At 38.2% G+C, this 22,753-nt stretch overlaps 2 protein-coding genes across 2 annotated transcripts in view; one reads left to right on the top strand and one right to left on the bottom strand.

Moving 5' to 3' along the window:
- LOC141437899 (dipeptidase 1-like) overlaps nucleotides 1–13,875 on the top strand; it is a 292,943-nt gene extending 279,068 nt beyond the window's left edge. The window contains exons 11-12 of the mRNA XM_074101471.1: nucleotides 3,268–3,406; nucleotides 4,324–13,875. Coding sequence (XP_073957572.1) covers nucleotides 3,268–3,406; nucleotides 4,324–4,431 — 247 coding nt within the window. The 3' untranslated portion in view covers nucleotides 4,432–13,875. The remainder of the gene's footprint in view (nucleotides 1–3,267; nucleotides 3,407–4,323) is intronic.
- Nucleotides 13,876–19,729: 5,854 nt separating this feature from the next.
- Nucleotides 19,730–21,413, bottom strand: LOC141440255 (cytochrome b-c1 complex subunit 1, mitochondrial-like). The gene has a single exon (XM_074104723.1). It carries the CDS (start codon nucleotides 21,272–21,274, stop codon nucleotides 19,877–19,879), a length of 1,398 nt encoding a protein of 465 aa, XP_073960824.1. The 5' UTR covers nucleotides 21,275–21,413; the 3' UTR covers nucleotides 19,730–19,876.
- Between the last annotated feature and the right edge of the window lie 1,340 nt (nucleotides 21,414–22,753).

Raw genomic sequence — 22,753 nt, forward strand, 5'->3', positions numbered from 1 at the left:
GTATTTGGACCAATCAACTATTTTACCGACACTTTGGGCGTCTCCTGCGTTACCAAAATTGTCTCTGGCGTTACCAAAAAAATCGTACTTCCAACAAGATATTTCACGGTTTAATAAGTTGAACATACGTGGGATGGCATGTATCTATTATCAATTAAATTACAGAAATTACAATGTTTACTTACAAAATTCTGCAATTGTTTGAAAAATGTCGCGGACAGATTTGTGTGGGTAAAAAAATTGATTGGCCCATTTCTGAAACAATCATGACATTAATATTAATTAGTTAACTAAAATTCAGACTTTGTTTACTTCTTCTAACAACATCATAATTGCCAGCAATGTACAGCAAAGCAAATTGACAAGTAAGTGTAAAATGACAGCTGACAGACACTTTGATTATTACTTGTCAATTTACTTTGCTGTACATTGCTGGTATTAAAATGTTGTTAGAAGAATTGAACAGTCTGAATTTTAGTTTATTAATTAAACTAATGGCATGGTTAAGTTACAGAAATACGTTACTTTAACCTCTCTTATAAAAAGCCTCGCTACCGGTAACACACTGTATACTAGTCAAAAGAAAATAAGGGCCACAGTTTCATTAGTAAAATGAAATCAAGAAGCTATTTACTTTTTATCTGAAACAAAACTGAGTTCCATTGAACGAAAAGTATTTGCAAATTTTTCCTTTTTGTTATTCACAGTCATTCATAAAAGTGACACTGTATAATTAAGAAAGATGAATATGACCTATATGTTATTAACGTAAGAGAGAGATAAAAAAACTCACACAACCTTTTTTTTTGCTAAATATGTGTAAGTTAAAAACATTTGAATTACAGAGCGTAAAAAAACGTCATAATTTAAAAACCTTTGCACTGTTTTACTGCGCATATATTAATTATCTTAATTATAGAATTAGATCGTATTTACAATGAGTATTTGCCAACAGTTTGCCCATTTCGGACGTACAGTATAAACATAGAAAGAAAAGTGAATTGAAATGGAATCCTACTTAATATTATAAATGTGAAAGTTTGTGAGTGAGTATGTTTGTTACTTCTTCACGCTGAAACGGCTGGACGGATTTGGATGAAATTTGAAAAAAAGTTAGTTTATATTTTGGATTAAAACATAGAATACTTTTTATCCCGATATTTCCACGGGATAGGGATAAAATCTCTAAATGACAACCGCTGGGCTTAGAGTCATGTAATTTGGTATGTAGGTAGCTGGACGTCTGGAATAACACATAGGCTACTTTTTATCCCGATATTCCCAAGGAATAGGGATAAAATCGCGAAATAACAACCGCTGGGTTTAGAGTCATGAATTTTGGCGTGGGTGTTTTAATTTAACGTCAATGAAAACCACGATGTAATTTTAGGCAACTGCTGTATCTAATGATTTACGCGTGCGAAGCCGCGGGCAAACGCTAGTTTAATAATATTAACAAAAAAAAGTTCATTAAAATTTAAACAAAAATAAAAGTATAAAGTTAATGGATACCAAAAATAACGGGGACGCGTCTAAAGTTACAAAGTCGACGGCCAAAATATCGAAAGTAGGTTAGGTTAGGTTCGTTATTTTGACCGTCTATATTTTAGCTATCGACATTTCAAATTTCGATATTCACTATGTGCCCAAAATAACACCTTGTGTATTTAGAAAATAACTAATTATAATATTATTTTGTGTAGAGGCCCTGTTCAGTTAAGCTATATTTGCTCGACTGAGCGCGAAACTTGTATAAATATACGAGAAATATTTAGGGAGAATATTTTAATGAATTTCATACATTCAGGTCCAAGGCTGCTTTTACAACGGAATTCTATAGAGTTATACTTAATAATACTTCAATGTTATTAACTTAATTCATACTAATTATTATAAATGCAAAAGCGTGGGTGTTTGTGGGTTTGTATGTATGTCTTTCACGTCGAAACGGAGCGACGGATCGAGGTGATTTTTGGCATAGAGATAGTTTACGGATCAAAGAGTGACATAGGCTACTTTTTATCCCGGAAAAACGCACAGTTCCCGAGGGAACAGCGCGCGATAACCGAATTGCACGCGGGCGAAGCCGCGGGCAAAAGCTATTAGTATAATAAATGGAAAAGACTGTGGAATGTATGAGCGTTTTAGAATAAATGAATTTAATTGAAAAATTGTTCTTTCACTCTACGACTACGGTTTTGAATAAAATTTGGTATGAAAATATATTTCTAAAGTTCATCCAAATTGTTATTCTTTTCCGAAAAGCAAATCATTTGAGATACTTTTTATGGGTCGTTTGGATTTTGTATGGCGTAAAATGAGCTTAACAGCTATAACTCTCATCTCAACACATATTTTAATGTCTGACCGAACCATTTTTTACCGAAACCGAAATCGTAACCAAAACTTTTAAAGACGTGTTAAAACCGTTATTATGTGTTTTGCGCTTTAAAATTAACAATACTCAATGAGTATTTTACTTGATTAAGTATGCGTTTCCACCAGAGATGTGCGAAAATGTATTGCGATTAATGTGTTTTTCGTGAACCAATAGAAACTCTTCATTTACTTTTCCCCGCACAGCACCGCTCTGGTGGAAACAGCTGAGCAGAGCGATGCGAGTCAAGAGAAGTTTCCCTGCCGGCCGCGCGGCCGCGTTAGGTATTCGTTTGGGATATTGCTGTCTTTATTACTCGTGACATAAGCGCTCGCAGCCGTCCCCCCATGCCTTCCGCAACGACGTCCGTAATGTATATCCAGATAGCTGTAGGCTTTTCAAGATTTGGGGCGGTTGAATTTTGGGTTTCGTTGTCCTCATATTATACCAAAAATATAGCACAGAAATCGATGATATTGTATACATTCAAGACATTCATTATATTTTCTATGCCTGTGCTTTTCGATTTTTGTAAAAATGCTTTATTAGTCTGTAATTCTCGTGCAAAGTTGACATCTTTTTTTTTGACGACTTTTGAGCTCCTGTAATTCTGATATTACACATTTATATGAAAATCTGAAAAACCACAGGCATAGATAATTACGTCTGGTCCATACATACAAAATTTCATCTATTTCTGTTGCCTAGTTTTCAAACGATACCGGAACTACGTTTGTACGAAGAAACTTCTCTTAAATGAAGCATTCCTATTGGTTCATCAAAAACATTCCTCGCACAATCTCCGGTTGAACCGCAACTTAAATTAATTTAATTAATGTGTTCAAACGGTGTCATTGCCGTCATTATAATAAAGTTAATGTTGTTCTCAGAGTCCCGCGCGGCTTGGAAGACGTTTCTAAATACCCGGAGCTGTTCGCGGAACTCCTCCGAAGCGGTCAGTGGAGCGTCCAGGAGCTGAAGAACCTCGCCGGGCTGAATATGTTGAGGGTTATGCGCCAAGTCGAAAAGGTGAGTGCGAACAATTCAAGTAGGTAGCCCCACCTTAGTGTCACCATCTTAGTCCATCCCAGCCTATATACGTCCCACTGCTGGGCACAGGCCTCCTCTCAGAACAAGAGGGCTTGGGCCATAGTTCCCACGCGGGCCCAGTGCGGATTGGGAACTTCACACGCACCATTGAATTGCTTCGCAGGTTTGTGCAGGTTTCCTCACGATGTTTTCCTTCACCGCAAAGCTCATGGTAAATTTCAAATGTAATTCCAAACATGAATTGCGAAAAACTCAGAGGTGCGAGCCGGGGTTTGAACCCACGAACCTCTGCTTGAGAGGCGATAGGTCAAACCACTAGGCCACCACGGCTTATTACCATCTTAGTGCCAGCATCAAGCAGTTGTAAATGTACAGGTGGTAGGACCTTGTGCAAGGTCCGCCCGGATTGCTACCACCATCTTGCTCGCTAATCCTGCCGTGAAGCAGCAGTGCTTGCACTGTTGTGTTTCGGCGTGGAGAGTAAGACAGCCGGTGAAATTACTGGCACTTGAGGTGTCCCATCTTAGGCCTCTAGGTTGGCAACGCATCTGCAATACCCCTGGTGTTGCAGGTGTTTATGGGCGGCGGTGATCTCTTACCATCAGGAGACACACTTGCTCGTTTGCCATCCAGTCGAATTAAAAACAAATTAAAAAAATTGTTGGTTTTTTTTTTGTATGTTCACCGATTACTCAGTCAATTGTGGACCGATTTTCAAAATTCTATTTTTATTCGAAAGTGTACTCTTCTTTGTAGGTTACATAGGTTAGGTTGGTTACACGGTGTTGAAGTTTTATCGACGAAACGAGGAATCTTTCGAAGCAAAATGATGATGACATGAAGTATTAGGTACGTCCAATTTCATACAAAATTTCACACGTTTCTCTTTGTCGTAGGTTCGAGACGAAATGAGGACTAACGGGGTGGAGCCCGAGGAGCACCCCGACTCTCCTAACGACAACGGCAACTGCACCAGCAATGCTTTCTACACCGAATATGTCTAAACTCCTCAACGATCATATTTTTTATTCATACACATGTTTATAATTACAACCGAATTTTACAACAAACAAAATGCGTCAAAGAGTACCCAAATGGCCCTTTTCCCCTTACATAATCAGCACTGGTAGGTCCTGGCGCTTCGCTCGACTCACACGTGGCCGCAATTGTTTCTAATACTCCTCGCTTTGCTCGTCTTCGGACGTAATTTTCCAGAATTTAAATTTTCAGTAAAAGTGACCAATTGATTACCGAAATCTCTTTGCAGTAGGAAATATTTGACCCCTTTCAGTGCTGGTTACGTAAGATGGTTATGTACGAGGAACAAGGTCTTTACACTTATTATTTATATACTGATCAGGAATTAGTCACTCACCTTAGGGTAAGTGCTTATGAGACCGAGAATACAGCTCACTCTATGGTTCAGTAACAGCATCAGGTCTTAAATAGCCCTAAATTGTAGCAGGAAATAACCTTCTCCTTTTTTGAAGCCGGTTAAAACAGATGACAGAAGTGAATCTTATTCCTTCAGACCGCGCCGTAAAAGATGTCCCAAAGTGTTACTAAAACTAGCTAAGATTAGCTATTTGGAATAGTACATTGTGTCTTAAGGGCGGTAAATAAGGAATTACGAACGAGAGTCTATTAGAAGCCCGAAGTCGAAGACTTCGGGCTTTTATGAGTCGATGTTCGTAATTCTAGTACCGCCCGTGCGACATACAATGTTTTTCATCACATTTGCAAGTAAAATTTTTTATTTGTAAAAGAAAACATATAATTGTTCCAAATATTGGCGATACCTTAGGCTGTGCTCTTGGCAGCGTCGCCCTCCCCCTCCCCCTTCCTCGGCATGCGCCGCAACGTGCGTGTGCATGTGGTCCATGTGGTCCTGCAGCAGCGCGCGCAGCGCCATCAGTACGGGCACCGACTCATTGACCGACCTTGGGCTTCATGACAAGAGAATTTGTACGCGCAATGACTCATTTACCGACCACGGGTTTCATGACAAGCACATTAAGGTCGAGGGTTTTATTTGGGGGGTTGCAACCAAGGTAGCCTGCATGTTACGACACTGTTTACGAGCAAGTGTGATGAAAAGTAATTTAACTGGACAACTACGAGTATAAATAATAACAAACCATTAGATCGATCCTGATGTACGATTTCGAAGCTTGGACACTAACGCTGAAAGAAGAGAATAAGCTGCTCGTGGCAGAACGGAGGATTCTGCGGAAGATTCTGGGGCCGACTCAGAGAGAGGACGGTAGCTGGAGGATAAGGAAGAACAGGGACATTGAGGACCTGGTATCTGAGCCCGATGTTATAGGAGAGACCAAGGCGTCCAGACTCCGGTGGCTCGGGCACGCAGAAAGGTTGGGAGAGGATCGAGCCGTGAAGAGAGCGTACTTGGGACGACCGAGTGGACGTAGGCCGGTTGGTCGTCCCAGGCACCGCTGGAGGGACGAGGTCCTGAAAGATCTTTTGGACCTCGGTGTCGAAGGCTGGCAAGAGCTGGCTCAAGATCGCAAAGCTTGGCGTAATCTGGTTTTGGAGGCCAATACTCACTTTGGGTCACTGCGCCCTGGTGGTAATTAATAACAAAAGGCACTTCTTGCATTTTTTGTAGTGGTAATTAACACTATTCTCTCTGAGAAACTGCGCCAATAACTAGGCTAATGCCCTAAGTTACATTATCAGAAAATACGGTATTTGACAACTCCTGATTTTGCCATATCTTAATATTATTATGAAAATATAGATATACAGATAGTGTTTAGCGAAGAGAACATTTAAATCGGTTGAAAATTGGATTTATAGTGATTTTTTGAAAAATCTATATACCTCTCTTTCTCAAACGCTTTTCTCTATGCAGCAAGTACGGCGGTACTGGCGTGTGACGTCACATGCCAGTATGTCTTTCTCTATGTAATCTTGAATTTCAAACCTTTATACCTTGTTATTTGTAAAGGTAGCTTAAAAATTGTTTTTCTATTCGATAACAGGCGTTGTGTAGTTTTAATTTATAAAACATATACAAAATAGTCAAATACCGTATTGGTGTCAAGTGTCCCATGATAGTTTTTTTAAATTTCAATGCTGTCAAAAGGATCTCACGAGAACAGCGCCACCTAGCTGTCATAGAAACCCTCATTGAAATATTAAAAACTGTCGCAATAATGTCAGTCACAAATAACCTGCCATTTTTAATAATATATTGGAAAGCATTTAACGTGAAGTGTTAAAACAAGCGTTATTGGCCAATACTGTCGTGTTCGTTGACGGGTTATTTTAAATACGTTAGCGATGTACTTACGTTAAAATTTAACCTCTAGTGCGAAGAACAACTGCCAATATTTGCACGTCATATAATCGTCTATTTCTACATAAAAGAGTAACGCGACAGGCGACGCACAGCAAATCGCTGAAGCTAGAATCTTGAAATTTTACAGACTATTATACTATTTCTCGAGTTTATAAAGACACAATGAGACTATTGGGATTTCTAAGGAAAAAAAAGTCGTTATATTGTAATAAAACATTAAGAAGGAATCCTCCATTAAAAAGGAAGCCTAACTACCTTGTTTGCGGTTATACACGCGTATATTCATGCATTAAACCACCTGCATCGAAATAAACATGAAAGAGCAAATGCACAAAAGGTTCACCTCAAACGGACCGCAAAACATTTACAACCGTTGGATTGCTTTTAATTTTATTAAACAACGTTGAAATGCGGCCGGATCCCGTACTATATCAGAGCGCCGTTAATTAGATTGTCGTTTAAAATAATTGTGGTTTCACGTGTTTACCGAGGACATGATCATGCATTAAAATTGTGCTGGAAATTAAAGATGGTTACGTATGTTGACGACATGATAGTTGGGTTACAATCCCAGTTTATATACTTCTCATTGCTGGTCACAGGCCTCCTCTAAGAATAAGTGGGCCTGAGCTTTTGCTCCCACACGGGCCCAGTGTGCATTGGGAACTTCATGCACATCATAAAACTTCTGCACAAGCGTGTCTTCCTTTACCGTAACACGCTTATTTTTTTATTTAATTTGGCATATGAATTTGGGACAACTCTTAGGTGCGAGGCCAAACAATGACAAAGCAGGGTTAAGGTTTGGGAGTGGGGTCCCGTGATGTCACACCGTACTAAAAAATGTCTCGCGATATGCCTTACGTAAGTATAACTTTAACTCGCTATATTTTCATAATTAGATTTTTCAGCACACTAGCCTTCTCCCACTAGGTTACCTACCTAAATTAGAGCCAAGACCTAAAATAGGAGCTAATCTGCCGTCTCATTCGCACTTACCATCAGTTGAGATATAAAAATTACTGGTCTTTTTTTAAATAAAATACTGAGCAAGATCTGTTTTAACGGTCATAAATGATCGGTTGACTTAAAGCATTTTGTACGTATTTAGGCCATGAAGAAATTATACGTAATATTTATTTCCAAAAAAAGTTACGTAAGTTTTTATGTTATATTTTATCTCGCTCGTTTGTATGTAGGTGCCGATTGTCTGTCTCTGTTTGATCAGTGATGGCATTGGCATTTCTATGTAACCAAGTTTTGTTTATAGTCAGTTATAGTGTGTTAACCTATAATAGTGAATGGATATATGTATTCAGTGTTGTAGATGCATGATAGGTGTTTTCTTCAGTGCGCACACTTTCCAAAGGGATCGAGGCTTATAGAGACACAGCTGGTAACCCTTTCACAGATTATAAAAGTTAGGGTGTACCTACGCTAGGTGCCACGCTACCAACTACGCGTGCAGTTAGCTAGCGTACACCCTTACTATGTGACAGATGTGACACTCGCGTGTCACAGCCCCTATATTTACCTGCTAGCTGGCCTTCTAATAATCACCAGAGAGAGACACCGTTAATTATTGAGTTGGGGACTGGTCTCTTTCTTCCCGGTCATCCATAATGGATTTGTCCCCTCATCTCATATAAAGCAACTAAAAACAAGGACATTAGTGTCTTTGACCCTTAAGGCGCTTTAACCCTAAAAAAAACTCTCTGACAAGCAGCAGAGCAACCCTGCAAACGGCCATCGTTCATCCATCATTACCTCTCATATTTCGTTTTCTAGATTTTTACCGTACAACGGCAAAACCTACTAGACACTGGCAACATTGTTCTCCAATGGACAGAGCCATATTAAAAAAAAACACTGCAATTTGACACTTGCAAATGCCCACACCTGCGACCTCGCACAGAGTGCATCAATCTCATCAACATCAGGCAGATTTAAAAAGACGGATTGATTTAGTGATATCTAGCGCCATCTATTGATTGATTGATCAACTGCTACATCCTTTTGGGCTATCGAGGTTTCTCAACTCGGACGCATAAATCTAAGCATAACATCTGCATTAATATGAGAACACAGGTATTGTTCAGCAACGAAAAAAAATTGTATGTAAATGTATCTTAAAAATGGGTTTAATAACACGCATTGTTAAACTTCGATTTAAAAAAATGTATAAAAAAATAACATAGGTATTGGGCCGTATTCCCACATAGTAAGAAAGAAAGGGTATACCAGCTTGGCCTCTATAAGTTAGTAGTTCCAACACTATCCTCACTGTTCTAACCTGTGGGTTGACATATCACGTCCTCTTTCTTCCTTTAATGTCATTAAAACAAAATTTAGGTCTTCCATATTGTTTTACGGTGGGAAGTACCTACGGAGTAGATAGTTTAAAATAATAACTGTCACTGGCAACTTTGAAATTTTATATTTGCCGCCAGTTTTTCTGTTATTTAGCTTAATTCTCTCTAAGTCTGCGTTTTGCGTCCTGTCAAAAATTACACAATACTTAAAGCAAGTTAAAGTATATTCGCTAAGAGATTAATTGTCGCTTAACCATCGCAAACTGTATGACGGGTGTCGCTTGTCACCGCGCGTTCTAAATTTCATAGTACGGGGTAAATACCCAGTTGTTGTCAAACACAGGGGGCGAGCGGACACGGCGACCATAATATCAATCTCTAGGTGTTCATGTGGTGCTTTCTGTTTTTGTTTTTATCGGTTAAAAACACGTCCATAACCACTTTAACATTGACACTGTTTGCTGCCGCGCGCCGCTAGAGGCGCTGCTGATTTGCTCGTAGTCATAAGGATAAACAACAATTCTAAAGCAACAGAACAATAATTCCAAAACGTGACTCTATTAGAGAAATCGAGGGTTCCGTACAAATTAAACAATTTTATATATTCAAGCTAGCTCATATTCTACAAGGAAAACACGTAAAATGGCCACCAAAAATATTTCTTAACAACACAGGCTTTATAACAAAAAAAACCGGCCGATTCCAATTATTATATTATAAAATTTTGTGTTCGGCCCTTATTCACAAATAATAGTGTTACTAACTGAAGTAAGTTTCATACAATGTGACAAAAATACAGGACGCAGAACGTAGTGCGACAAACAGTTAGTGTCAACGTTTAATGTCAACGTTTAGTGTCAACGTTTAGTGTCAACGTTTAGTGTCAACGTTTAGTGTCAACGTTTATTATAAACGTATAGTCAACGTTTACTGTATACACAAAGTGACGATGTCAAAGTTGCCAGTGTTGAAGTAACAGAGAATAAAATTAAATTAAAAAATTCGGTTAACCAACGGTTTATTTAGATAAAAACTATGACTAAGAAACGAAGGTACGACGTAAGGGTAGGTAGATAATAAAATAAAATTAAAACGACGTTTTAAAACGAGTAAAAAATTTGAAGTGGGAATAATATATAATTTTGGTTATACGTTTTTGGGGGTAGTTTGATAATTGGTGACGTCACTCTTTCTTCGCTTCGTATATTAGGTATTTGGTAGTTAATTATATTGCTGTGTGTTACATTGTGTGTTACATTCTTTAACTGACCCATAGCTAATCAGGCGTATTAATCGAATGAATTCGTCCATTATGATTCAACATCGCAACAGATCATAATTTTGTAGTACTTATTATTAGTTACGAGTATGTTCTGTAAAAATAGATTTTATGACTAAGGAAGCCATTTTATTATGTTTTATAACAGTATACTTCGAAAAAAATCACTAAAAGATTTGTCATCGGAGCTCGGAAAGTGTGATCTATTCTTAGGTATGTCATTTCAGTACTGTCATGTGTAGGTATTAATATGGATACACCCTGAAAATAAATATTATAGTAGTAAAACAAAACTTTAAATATTATGATTAAACTAAAATAACAGTACAATCCAAAACGAGTACTGACTAATTTAATTGCGTAGATTCTAATTCACTTGTGTTCGATTAACGGAGACGTAAAACTCTTAGTTGAAAAGCATCTTAAAAAAAACATTTCGTCAGTATAATAAAATTATGCACGGGACAACTATGAAATGACAGGGTATGTCCATGTTATGGAAACTCTCACATGCATGTTATGCAAGCTCACCCTTTCCGCGCTATGGTTAGCATTGGATATCTCACAGTCATATTGTAACTTGTTGCAGGTTGCAGCATAATGTTTTCGGCATTATTCTTTGCAAAAAACAGTACTTTACCTACTGGCTGGCAATTTTTATGTACTTAATCAAAATATGATTTATTTGGACAACCAATGACATTAGTGTCAATTGAAATCCAGCTAGTTCAGACGATTAATACGTCGCTCTTCGTACAGTGCCAAATTTTTCACCTATTTGAATATGTTGTAACCAAATAGTTTCATAGTTTTAATCTTAATCTCGTACTCGTGCATTCATACAAATTTATATGGACAGTGCCAAAGTAAATAATAAGTTTTTATCTCACAGAATTGACATCACTTTGTTTATTTCGCAATGTTTTTGCAGTAACTTTTTTTAGGTGCATGTGCAAGTATTTGTTGCAATTTAAACGTCTCAACGCATAGCATTACTACGGGCAAATCGGCAGCGCCTCTAGCGGCCGGCGCCACTAAACTATTTGACACTAACGCAAACGCATTCGAGACTATTATTGCCACAAATAACTTACACTATCAACATTTATATTTTACACACAAATTATTTATAAAACTTATGAACTTGTCAAACTTAAGTATTAATAGGTTTGAAAAGGCGGTCTTTGTGCGTCAGATCATGTTCTGTGTGTATTCAAGGCATGTTATTAATTGAGAAAGAACGTATTTGTCTCACCAAATTCATAATGCGTTGCGAGCATTTAAGGTCACAGCTCATTAAAGCAACCCGGCACCTGACCAGCACCGCCTCGAATTTCGGCGTCCACTCGTTGTCGACAGGTGGTTCACGCGCGGACGGTGCGTAGACAACGAGTGGACCTCGCGTGGCCAACGAGTGGACGTCGCGTGGTCCACGCGAGGGTAGCGTACTAGCAGCGACATCACCGAGTGGCTTACTCGCCGTCCGCGCGTGGACACCTCGCAAGCGAAGCGATCCGGTGACGCTACGGAGTTGATGCAATGAGCACGCCCATACTAATCCATGTAAAGAATACTAACCACTCGCGAGGCGGTGCTGATCAGGTGCCGGGTGGATCTAATGAGCTATGACCTTTACTGTCAGTTTTTATGGCAAAAATATCTCAAACGCGTCCGCATTGTAAACACAGTAGTCATGTTTTATACCGAGAGAGACCACCATTTGGATGTCGCTAAATTTGTTTTGCCTTCCGCGATTTTAGTGTCAGTTTTGGTGTCAATAAACTTCTCAAACGCATTCGCGTTCATGTACGGTCGGCCAAATAAGTGGTCTATCAATTTTGAAACAAGTTCCTATCAAATGAATATGTCGCTAAAGTCGAACTTTCACGTGGACAGACGCGTCTATTGGCACTATTGTTTTATGACATGCAAACGATTATCAACTTTAGGGTGGTAGACCACATATTTGGCTGATGATACCTATCAAATACTATGGTGATAGTGGCAGCAAAGTGGGAGATAGTTCTCTGATGCATTGTTAGAAAACCTGCCAGTTTGACAATGATACTTCAGATGGAAACTCAAACGTGTTTGAGATATTTTTTCGTATTTACATTCCAAGAGAAACCAAAGAATTTTAGGATTTTTAAGTACCTAAAAAAAATGATTTCTCGCGCATGCTCTGTCACTTTTTACATTTGTCACGTCGACAATAACCTCCCGCGATGTACGAGACCCACTCGGAATTGAGCTGTGAATCTTATTATATATTAATAAAAAGAATAAAAATAATATTATTATATAATATATTGTGGAAAAACTATTTCTTAGAAATTATGACTGAACAATTTTTGAATCTTTATCGTATAGCGTTACTAAGTGTTTCATTTAACTGGCTGTTATTTTGTGATTAGTTCAATGACACAAGCGCACGTGCACGCACACACACACACACACACACACATACACACATTAATAGGGAATATTACTGAAATTTTCGGCCGTCAGAATGCAGCACTAGCACAAAACTGTGAACAGTTTTTTGAGTATCTTAAATGCCACAATATTACTATATTATTACAATTAAATGGTTGAAAATATAGCTCTATCGTTACTATCGGTGTAAAATATCATATTATTTTGTTATTAATAAATATATCATGATTGCTACAGGTACAACTCTTGGTCGTGATCTGTCATGGCGACAGAATATAAATAAAAAAATTAAAAAAAATCAATCATTTATTCAGTAAATAGGCCGCAATGGGCACTTTTACACGTCATTTTTTAAAACTACCAGCGCTTTCGGAAAGACCATCATTATTAGTTAGTTATTATAATAGAACTGACATTATCAGGGTTTGCGCTAGTGTCGCCCCCTGCGCAGAACTCTGCCTAATGCCCTATTGACAACCCTGAAATTTTTGCCGTTAATAAAAGAAATTACTTGAAATGTTCGAATAGGCAAGAGATAAAATGGCATAAATCGGCATAATATTATGCAAAAATTGTTAAACTATCCATATTTATTTAAATATAAGTACAAGGTGACTTAAAATTCATTCCAAATATAAGAATAAAATCAAAACCGACAGAAAAATAGTCAGTATTAAATAAATAGAAATTATCTGAATGATTATGTATGTAACCACGTTAAGACATTTAAGCGTTTCTAGTTTCTACGCCGTTAACAATAGAGTCGGGTTCAGATATTTTTGCTCACAAGTTTATGAACTCGACTGTACCTACTTAATTTAATTGTACCTAACTTTAGGACTGGGCACCGTGAAAAAATTAGTTACTCGTAACACCACGATTGGTGGCTTTTATTTTATTTCCAATGCCATAAAACTAGTTAATAGAAATAAGATTATATTTAATTTCACTCTATTGACTCTAATATGTTTGGCGAAAATCGTAAAAGATATTGAATAAAAAGTATACAAACATGTTTATTATGTATACATTGGGGTAATAAGTTTGCAATTTAAGAATTACACTTAAGGGTTAAAAAAATTAAACACAGCATCGACACTATAAAAGAATGCAACATTAATATTTTTGTATACATATTTCGATATGTATTTATTCCTGTATACAAATTTAAGTGCGCTTGTGTGTTGTTGAGCCCATTGCTATTCTTTCACTCGCACACAAACGTCATTTATCTTATACATAGCAATGGGCCTAACAAATCGTATGAAAATTGACTTTTATATAAACAACACTATTTAAACAAATAAACACATTTCCTGTATACTAAACACAATAATGGTATTTTATTTCAATCCCCCTAAGTCAGCAATACCTACCTATTTACCTTTTTACTTGTATGGGCCAAGAGTTGTAACAATGTTGCTACTCTGCTTATAAACGAATGAGGACTATCGCGTATGAATTCGCCGCTAGAGGCGCTAGTGTAGCGTGAGGTCTCCGAAATGTCAAATCTCATAGTTTTTGGGTGAGCTACGCGGGTTTATTTATAATTAGAATAATTTTGTAAATATTTTGCAATATCTGAAATTAATTATGGCAAACATGCGTTCCGGGGCAGTGGATGTCTGTGTTTTGAGACAGTTTTGTCTTTTAGAAACCTTTGTCCTCCCTTTTTTCCGAACAAAACGGGGACTTTGCAACACTGTGGCATGCGCGATATTTTTATGGTACGGTTTTAAGGTGTATTAAATATGATTTTAATCTAAACTTTGTTTTCACGCCCGTAATAACAGACTTTGAAAGCCATACATAAAAACATCACGCAACAGTGCGCCATCTAGTGAGACAAAAAACGATAGCCCTCATTGCATTATACCAGGGTTACTCAAAGTGGGGTACGCGAACCCCTAGGGGTTCGCTATTCGACGGTAGGGGGTTCGCGACAAGGTTTACGTGACTCCAAAAACCACCAGGCTGCAAGACTAGCAAGATGATTAAGATTGGTTTTTGGAGTCTTTTTGTATTTTTTATTCAACTCCAAATTTGTTCCTTATTTGTTTGTTATTTGTTGTTGTTTGTTTCAGTTTGTATTTTTGTTGGCAAGATGATTCTTACCTATATTTGTTACCTTTTATTTAAATAAATAATGTACATTATATTATGATGATGATTGAAATAAAACAGGGGTAGGGGTTCTCCATCGTCTAGAAACTTTAACAGGGGTACGTGGAGCCATAAGTTTGAGAAACCCTGCATTATACAGCAAACTTCCTCTTCCAGTGCTGGTTATGTAAGTAGGTAACGTACGGGGAGGGAGCGTTTAAGTATTAGGTACACACGTACTGCAAGTGGTAGGACCTTGTGCAAGGTCCGTCCGGATTGCTACCACCATCTTGCTCGCTAATCCTCCCGTGAAGCAGTAGTGCTTGCACTGTTGTGTTTCGGCGTGGAGAGTAAGACAGCCGGTGAAATTACTGGAACTTGAGGTATCCCTAGGCCTCTAGGTTGGCAACGCATCTGCAATACCCCTGGTGTAGCAGATGTTTATGCGCGATGGTGATCTCTTACCATCAGGAGACCCACTTGCTCGTTTTTCATCCAGTCGAATTTAAATAAAATAAAAAACACCTATCGCAATTTGGGCGGAGGACAACGGGTAAAGAAAAGTTATAAAAATTAAATATAAATGGTCATTTGGGTGTTACGTAACGTTTAGGGAGTAAGAAAAATGTTACGGCGCATTAGGTACGGGGGGGGGTCAAAAATTTCCAGAAATTGCGTTACGTATTAAAGCAAACGTTGTTGTTATAGCTAACGTCCATTGTATCTTATGAAAGTTATTAATATGAAATAATATATTTTGTAGTTATACCTCGTGGGACGCACCCCTCAAAAACGGCTTAACCGATTTTGATAAAACATGTCTAAGAACCATCGCTAGAAAACCTGCTTTCAAATAAAAAAAAACTGCATTCGATTCTGTCCACCCGTTTAAGAGCTACGGTGCCACAGACAGACACAGACACAACACAATCATAGCGGTCAAACTTATAACACCCCTCTTTTTGCGTCGGGGGACAAAAATAGGAAGAGTAAGACAGCCGGTGAAATTACTGGCACTTGAGGTATCCCATCTTAGGCCTCTAGGTTGGCAACGCATCTGCAATATGGTGTTGCAGATGTTTATGGGCGGTGGTGATCTCTTACCCTCAGGAGACCCACTTGCTCGTTTGCCATCCAGCCAAATAAAAATAAAAAAAAAAAATATCCAGTGGAGTTTCCATAGGTATCACGACATTTAGAACACAACGTCAATTTTTTTTTTGATTTATTATGGAAACAACGTACTTTATAAAGGCGGGTACGAGTTATCTTTCGAATCTCCAACCGTTTTGTATCATAACCTAACCAACATAAAAGTTGGAAAACCCCGACTTTGTCACTTCAAAGTTCAGTATCTCAAAAACGGCTGAACCTCAATTCAAAAATTCAAAATTCTAATGATTTATTCAGTAAATAGGCCGCAATGGGCACTTTTACACGTCATTTTTTAAACTACCAGCGCTTTTGGAAAGACCATCATTGCCAAGAAGAATGCGCCGCAAGAAACTTGGCAGAAAGTCATTTTTTCATAATAATATAATTACAAATAAAATACTTAAAAACTGCAAGAATACAATTAAAGAAAAAAAATACAAAAAAAATATATAATAATAACAAAACATATCCAAGAACCATTGCTAGAAAAACTGCTTACAAATAAAAAAAAACTGCATTCGAATCTGTCAATTCGTTTAAGAGCTACGGTGCCATAGGCAGACATAGCGGTCAAACTTATAACACCCCTCTTTTTGCGTCGAGGGTTAAATGATCCAGTGGAGTTGCCATATCATGACATTTAGGGGCTGTTTCACCATCCATTGATTAGTGTTAAGTGACGGTTAAATGTGATGCCGTCTCTATTTGTTTTGTTCGAATAGACGGAGACGGCATCACATTTCACCGTCACTTAACACTAATCAATGGATGGCGAAACAGCCCCTTAGAACGCAAAGTAAATTGTAAAAGCAGATAGATATCTTTCGAATCTCCAACCGTTTTGTATCAAAATAAAAGCAATTTGTCGACTAACTTCTGTAAAACAAAAGCAAATTGAAAAAGTTTCGCCGTATTGGATTTCTGTTCAGTCTTGATAATCACTATTAAAACTAATTTCATCAATTCTTATGAGGACTAGTGTTTACCCGCGGCTTCGCACTCGTAAATCATTAGAACCAACAGCAGAATCGTAATTTTCGTTTTTTTTTTAATTCCCGTGTGAATTACCGAAAATTAAACCGTGGATTTCATTGACGTTGCATTCAAGTGGTTGTTTCAAGATTTTATCGCTATCCCGTGGGAATATCGGAACTAAAAGTAGCCTATGATTTATTCCAGATGTACAACGATCTACCTACCAAATTTCATCCAAATCCGTCCAGCCGTTTCAGCGTGAAGGTGTAACAAACATACTCACAAACTTTCGCAATTATAATATAAAGTAGGAAGTAGGATGATGGCGATAGAATAACGAGATGTACGTTTGTTACTAAGAGGGCAAACTCTGGAACTATTGAACTGATTCAAAAGCAAAATCAAATTCCAAGTCAAAATATCTTTATTGAATTAAGGCTTAAAAAAATCTCCCACCGGTTCAGAAAAACCACTGTTGAGAAGAATCCGACAAGAAACTCAACGACCACAACAACATAAGTACTTAGCTAATTCACCTAGATGAATGAATTAACCCAGGTGAATATAAAGCCGCATTCACATTTATCTGTCGTGTTGTGATGCTCTGTCTCTCTCACTCTCTATAGCTTTGATGCGACATAACACACTGCAGCGCATCAGATAAATGTGAACGCAACCATATAACATGTATGAAACCGATACCATTCTGATGCGTCACGACACAACACGAGAATGTCAGAAAATCTCCCACCGGCTACAAAAAACCTCTGTTGAGAAGAATCCGACGAGACACCCAACGACCACAACAACATAAAGTACTTACATAGGTAATTCACCTAGATTAATGAATTAACACAAGTGAATAAGTCCAGAGGTGCAGCGGACCTATAAAAAAAAGAATTACGTTAAAATTGCAGTCGCCTCTTGCTGCCGTCGAAATAGTAGTTTATTTAACTGATGATGCGATTTCAATACGCTCGTAACTTATTTCATTACTCTTTCCTCGAATGATGGCTAATCAGTGACGTGACGTTGATGAATCCAGCGCAGTCAGACAGAGACAGTACGAGTACGTAGCCTAATCAATTTAATGTTTTTACATTAGGGCTTTAATGGCCTAGTGTCCTACAGTCGTATATTAATGAGTATACAGGTAAACCAAAAACAATATAAAGACCTCGAGGTTCATAAATATTCATAGGTACTAAAAGTTATTTAAAACTAATGTGAGTACTTAAATAAATTAAAAATCAACAAAATTAGGTTCAGTGAAAGATAAATGTTGACAAAAACACTATACAAAATGTTGCCTGACTAATTTTTTGAGAGTAACAAGCGAACTCGCAAATGGGTCAATATCATACAATTGTTCATTAATTAACCGAGGAACTCTTCTGAAAAAAGTGTGTTTAGTGTAGTTAGTACATATGGAATAAAGTATAGTACATTATGGAATACTAAAACTTATACTATGTAAGAGATCTGGGCACCTAATTTCATTTTTTAAGATTTTGAAAAAGAACATCGAATTTCCTAATTTAATTAAAAAATTTGTTAATATGTATTATTCAATTCAATTCAAGTCATTTATTTCAGGCACACGAGGTCTTAGGATACTCATTATCCCTAGTTAAAGATGTTTTGACTCAGTATTAATATAATATCGTCGTTGCTACGACTAACATTGTACTGTTCTGACAATGATATTTGTAAAATACCTTATGGTAAATGCTAGTTGCGCGGTATCGGTATTGCAGTAGCAACGACGCTATATCAAAATGTTCAAAGCTGTTTAGAGATTACACAAAATACATATCTGTAGGAAATTTTGATAAGTGCACATTTACTTAAAAAGCAATCGCCTAAAGTACAATTTTCTGTCAATTTTCTACATATTTAAGACACCCTATCGTGGGCACACTTGATTATATATGTCCCTGTTGTTGCAATTATCATCTAAAAGGAATCAAAAAAGAATATTAGTCACATCACAAAGCCTTAGGCAGCCCGGTGTTTATATAAGTAGTCTGGAAGTGTCTACAGGATTGTCAGATTCTATTGAATTGGAGTTTACATCATGCCAGTCAAATGCAAGCACTAGAAGGATGAAATGCGACTCGCAAAGTTCATACCGCTCAAATTTTTATCTCGACTCAGAACATTTCAAGTTTAATATAGGCTTTGCAACAATTTCACTACAGATTACTTCAATATATTCTATATTCTTACTGTTTCGATATGGATGACTGTGCCAGCGCATTTCATTGTGATCAATTTCCTGTCAAAGACACTCGATTTTACGCTCCCTGGCTCCATCATTTGCGCAAAATTCTACGAATTTCCTTTAACTAAACGCTGTCAAAACCCGCACAAAACAACGAGTTTACATAAAAAAAAACTCAAAATATTTAACAGCTATATTTATAAGTGGATAAAGTATGGTAGGAAAAACATTTCAGTGAAGTGTCTTCTGATTGGGTAGGTCTTATTCTTTCTTACTTGGAATCGCAATCATTTTCACCATTTCTTTCTATCATACAGTATAAGACGAGGTTTGAAAGTGATGCTGAGTGCAGTTGCAAACGTCAGCGTGTTAGATAATACAGCCTCTGATTATGATAGATTTTACATGTACAGTCAGTACAGTTGATATTTTTGGCAGTCAGGATTTTAATACAGCGAACAACGGGCACGTCCCTAAAGGCATCGAAACCAATACATTTACAAGCACACATCTATAATTTATTCACGCGTTATTCTATAGGTAGGAACAAGTGCTGTACAAGATACTTAAAGATCAAGCTCTTCTTAAATTTTCAATTGTTAATCTTGTGGCTCATTTTTTCTTGTTTTTGATGTCTACAATATTATAGCCTCAGCCAATACATACCGGCCCGGGTTCTCGTGTACTCTGGCATACCTTCCGTCGGGCCAAAGCACGACACGACAGGGCAACGGTCGTACAAGTGGTAGTCAGCTGTCCCTGCCCACTCCTTACCCAAGACAATCCTATTAAGCGCCCTATCGTACTCCACCATCGTCGGACGACTAGATTTATACATCACTTCCTTCCCAATATCAAGACTCGAGTTCAAAGATCCATTTCTCCTCATGGCTAACTCAAATTTGGTCACGTTTCTCGCTCGCTCTATGTCTGACGGACCAATAGTAGTACACAAATGCATCCACACATTCTGGATATTGTACACCATATCCTCAATCTGCATCCCGTTGGCTACGAAATAGATGCCCCACAAGCCAGTGTCACGGTAAGCGATGTAGAAACTCTCGAAGCTGTGGCAGAGGTCAGTGTCAACGCAACGCATTGCCAGTTCAGGCCATGCGCCACCGATAGCCTGAGTCTTACTCCAAGATCCTACCGCATTCTTTAGCAGCAGCATCGTCATATACTCCCCGCAAGTAAACCCAGGGGCTTCGACCGCTAAGCATACATGCGCAAACGGCTCTGTATCGTCACGATACAGAATCTCTGAACCAGTGTATCGGCAATCGATCTTATCAGGGGTACAGGTTAAAGTGTTCTGCATATTCCCCAAATTTTTGCAGACATTGTGAATCATATCCTCATGGCTGATGGGTCCTGAAGTTGCGAAAACCACCCGCCACGGTTGATAGTGGCTGCTCATGTACGTCCGAACGAAGTCTGCATCGAATCGCTCCAAGTTCCTCGTGGGTCCGATAACTGGTTGCCCCAAACTCGTGCCTTGGAACGCTGTTTTGATAAGGTTCTCGAAAACTACGGCCTTAGGGTCTCTATCGGCGTCAGCTAGTTCTAAAGCTATGTTGCATCTCTCTGATTCCACTTCTCTCTCGTTCAAATCTAGCTCCATCATGATCTTGCAGAGGATAGCTGTACCATCCAGAGCGTAATCCGGTGGGCATAACACTGTAAACCTCTGGAGCTCCTGAGTGGTTTCAGCGGTAACACGCATTGGGGATGTAAGCACACAGTCTTCTAAGTCAGATCTTCTCATGGATATAAAGCCTTTGTAGGCCATGTGTTCTATGAAATGGGTAATGCCGTTGTTGCAAGCTACTTCAAACCTAGGGCCGGCTTCGACGAACATAGATATGGCGCAGAGGGGAGAATCTGTCTGCTCTGTGGCCACTTGGACGCCGTTCGCGAGGGTGGTTATTTTAGTTTCTGGCTCGATTACAGGCGCCGGGCATACAGGAGCGGTTGCCTTGGAGCTTACACATCTCCGCAGAACAGCTGGTACTCTGAATAGGTTTCGGGCGATCATAACGAATAAAATCTTCCAAATATGTTATCCAAATATATTCTGTGTCCGTTAGTGAGTAAAGTAAAGATTAAAACTAGCCATCAAATCATTTGATGTTTCGTTGATTTGACAGCTGGTGTGTCCTTGTGTCAGATTGCCAGATTGCTTTGAGTTTTTGTCTGGATTTTGTAAGAAGTTCATAATTCTATTGTTCGAAACCATAATAGAGACCACTATCATACAAAATACTTTACAAATACGAGATACGGAGCCGAAGACAAGCCTCGATAACACATTAAAAATATCTAATCTTAATCTGACACCATTCAACGTAAAATTCTTTTTTATTATTCCGTACAAGTATTGGTTAATTCCTATACCGGGGGAACTAAACAGTTCCTCGGGATAAAACTATCCCAGGGTTTCAAATTCCAAGCCGAATTTCATCGAACCTGGTTTAAGCATGAAGTGGTAACAGACAGATAGAGTTACGCATTTATAATTTTGGTATGGAAAGGGTTTTCCATCGAGGAAAACAGAGAAAATAAAAGCGAAAAATTCCATGATTTCGCAACATGCCCTTGGAAATTCAAAAATTACACCGCCGATTTAAATTACAAATGGCGTCCTAAAAGGGTTTCACGTTTTTTTGGCACGTGCCAGGGCCGACTAACGACAAGCAAATGGAACGTTAACGCAATTAAGTTATGTTATACGTAGATAAATGGAACATCTGATGGGCAGTGATTGAAAACTTTTCCTTGGTAAAATTCATCATAGTCATAACAGCTGTAGGACGTCCAGTGTTGACCGCCTGAAAGAAAATAGGTACACTTATTGAACGTCATAGAAACATCACAATTGTCATAAAACCCGTGGTCGGTAAATGAGTCATTGCGCGTACTAATTTTCTTGTCATGAAGCCCAAAGTCGGTAAATGAGTTTGTTACTGCATGGCGTGCTGCTCGTGCTGGCCGGGCACATGCTGCTTCGGAAGCTGGCGCTGCCAAGAGCGCAGTCAGCGGTATCGGCAATTATTGAAAAAATATTTGTTTTTCAATTTTACTCGCAAATGCTACGCAAATGTGATGAAAAACATTGTATGTCGCACGGCCGGTACTAGAATTACTAACATCGACTCGTACTCAATCTCAAAATCACAGTCTTCGACTTCGGGCTTCTAATAGACTCTCGTTCGTAATTCCTTATTACATTTCTAATTCAATCACTAAATAACACTGTCCATACCAAAAATTATTCCCGTTTCATCAATAAATCAGAATTTAAATTCTAAAAAACGAACTCTTTATATCTTTGTAAAACTGTTATCTTGTCAAACTGCGCTCACACCGCACAGCGCATCGCGCTCCTAAGCAGAGAGCGATCGAACTTGTTTTGTGTACTTTTTATAATCCTACCGGCAAATTGTAACTTTTATGATTTTGCGATTGTGTTAATGTTTACGCTCGCTAGCTTAGATTATAGTTTATGCATGTAATA

Source organism: Choristoneura fumiferana, chromosome Z (genome assembly GCF_025370935.1).
Source record: "Choristoneura fumiferana chromosome Z, NRCan_CFum_1, whole genome shotgun sequence".
Classification (NCBI taxonomy): Eukaryota; Metazoa; Arthropoda; class Insecta; order Lepidoptera; family Tortricidae; genus Choristoneura; species Choristoneura fumiferana.

What these genes read in the sequence shown, in the direction of transcription:
- LOC141440255 (XM_074104723.1), bottom strand. Translation starts at nt 21,274, where the DNA reads ATGATCGCCCGAAACCTATTCAGAGTACCAGCTGTTCTGCGGAGATGT.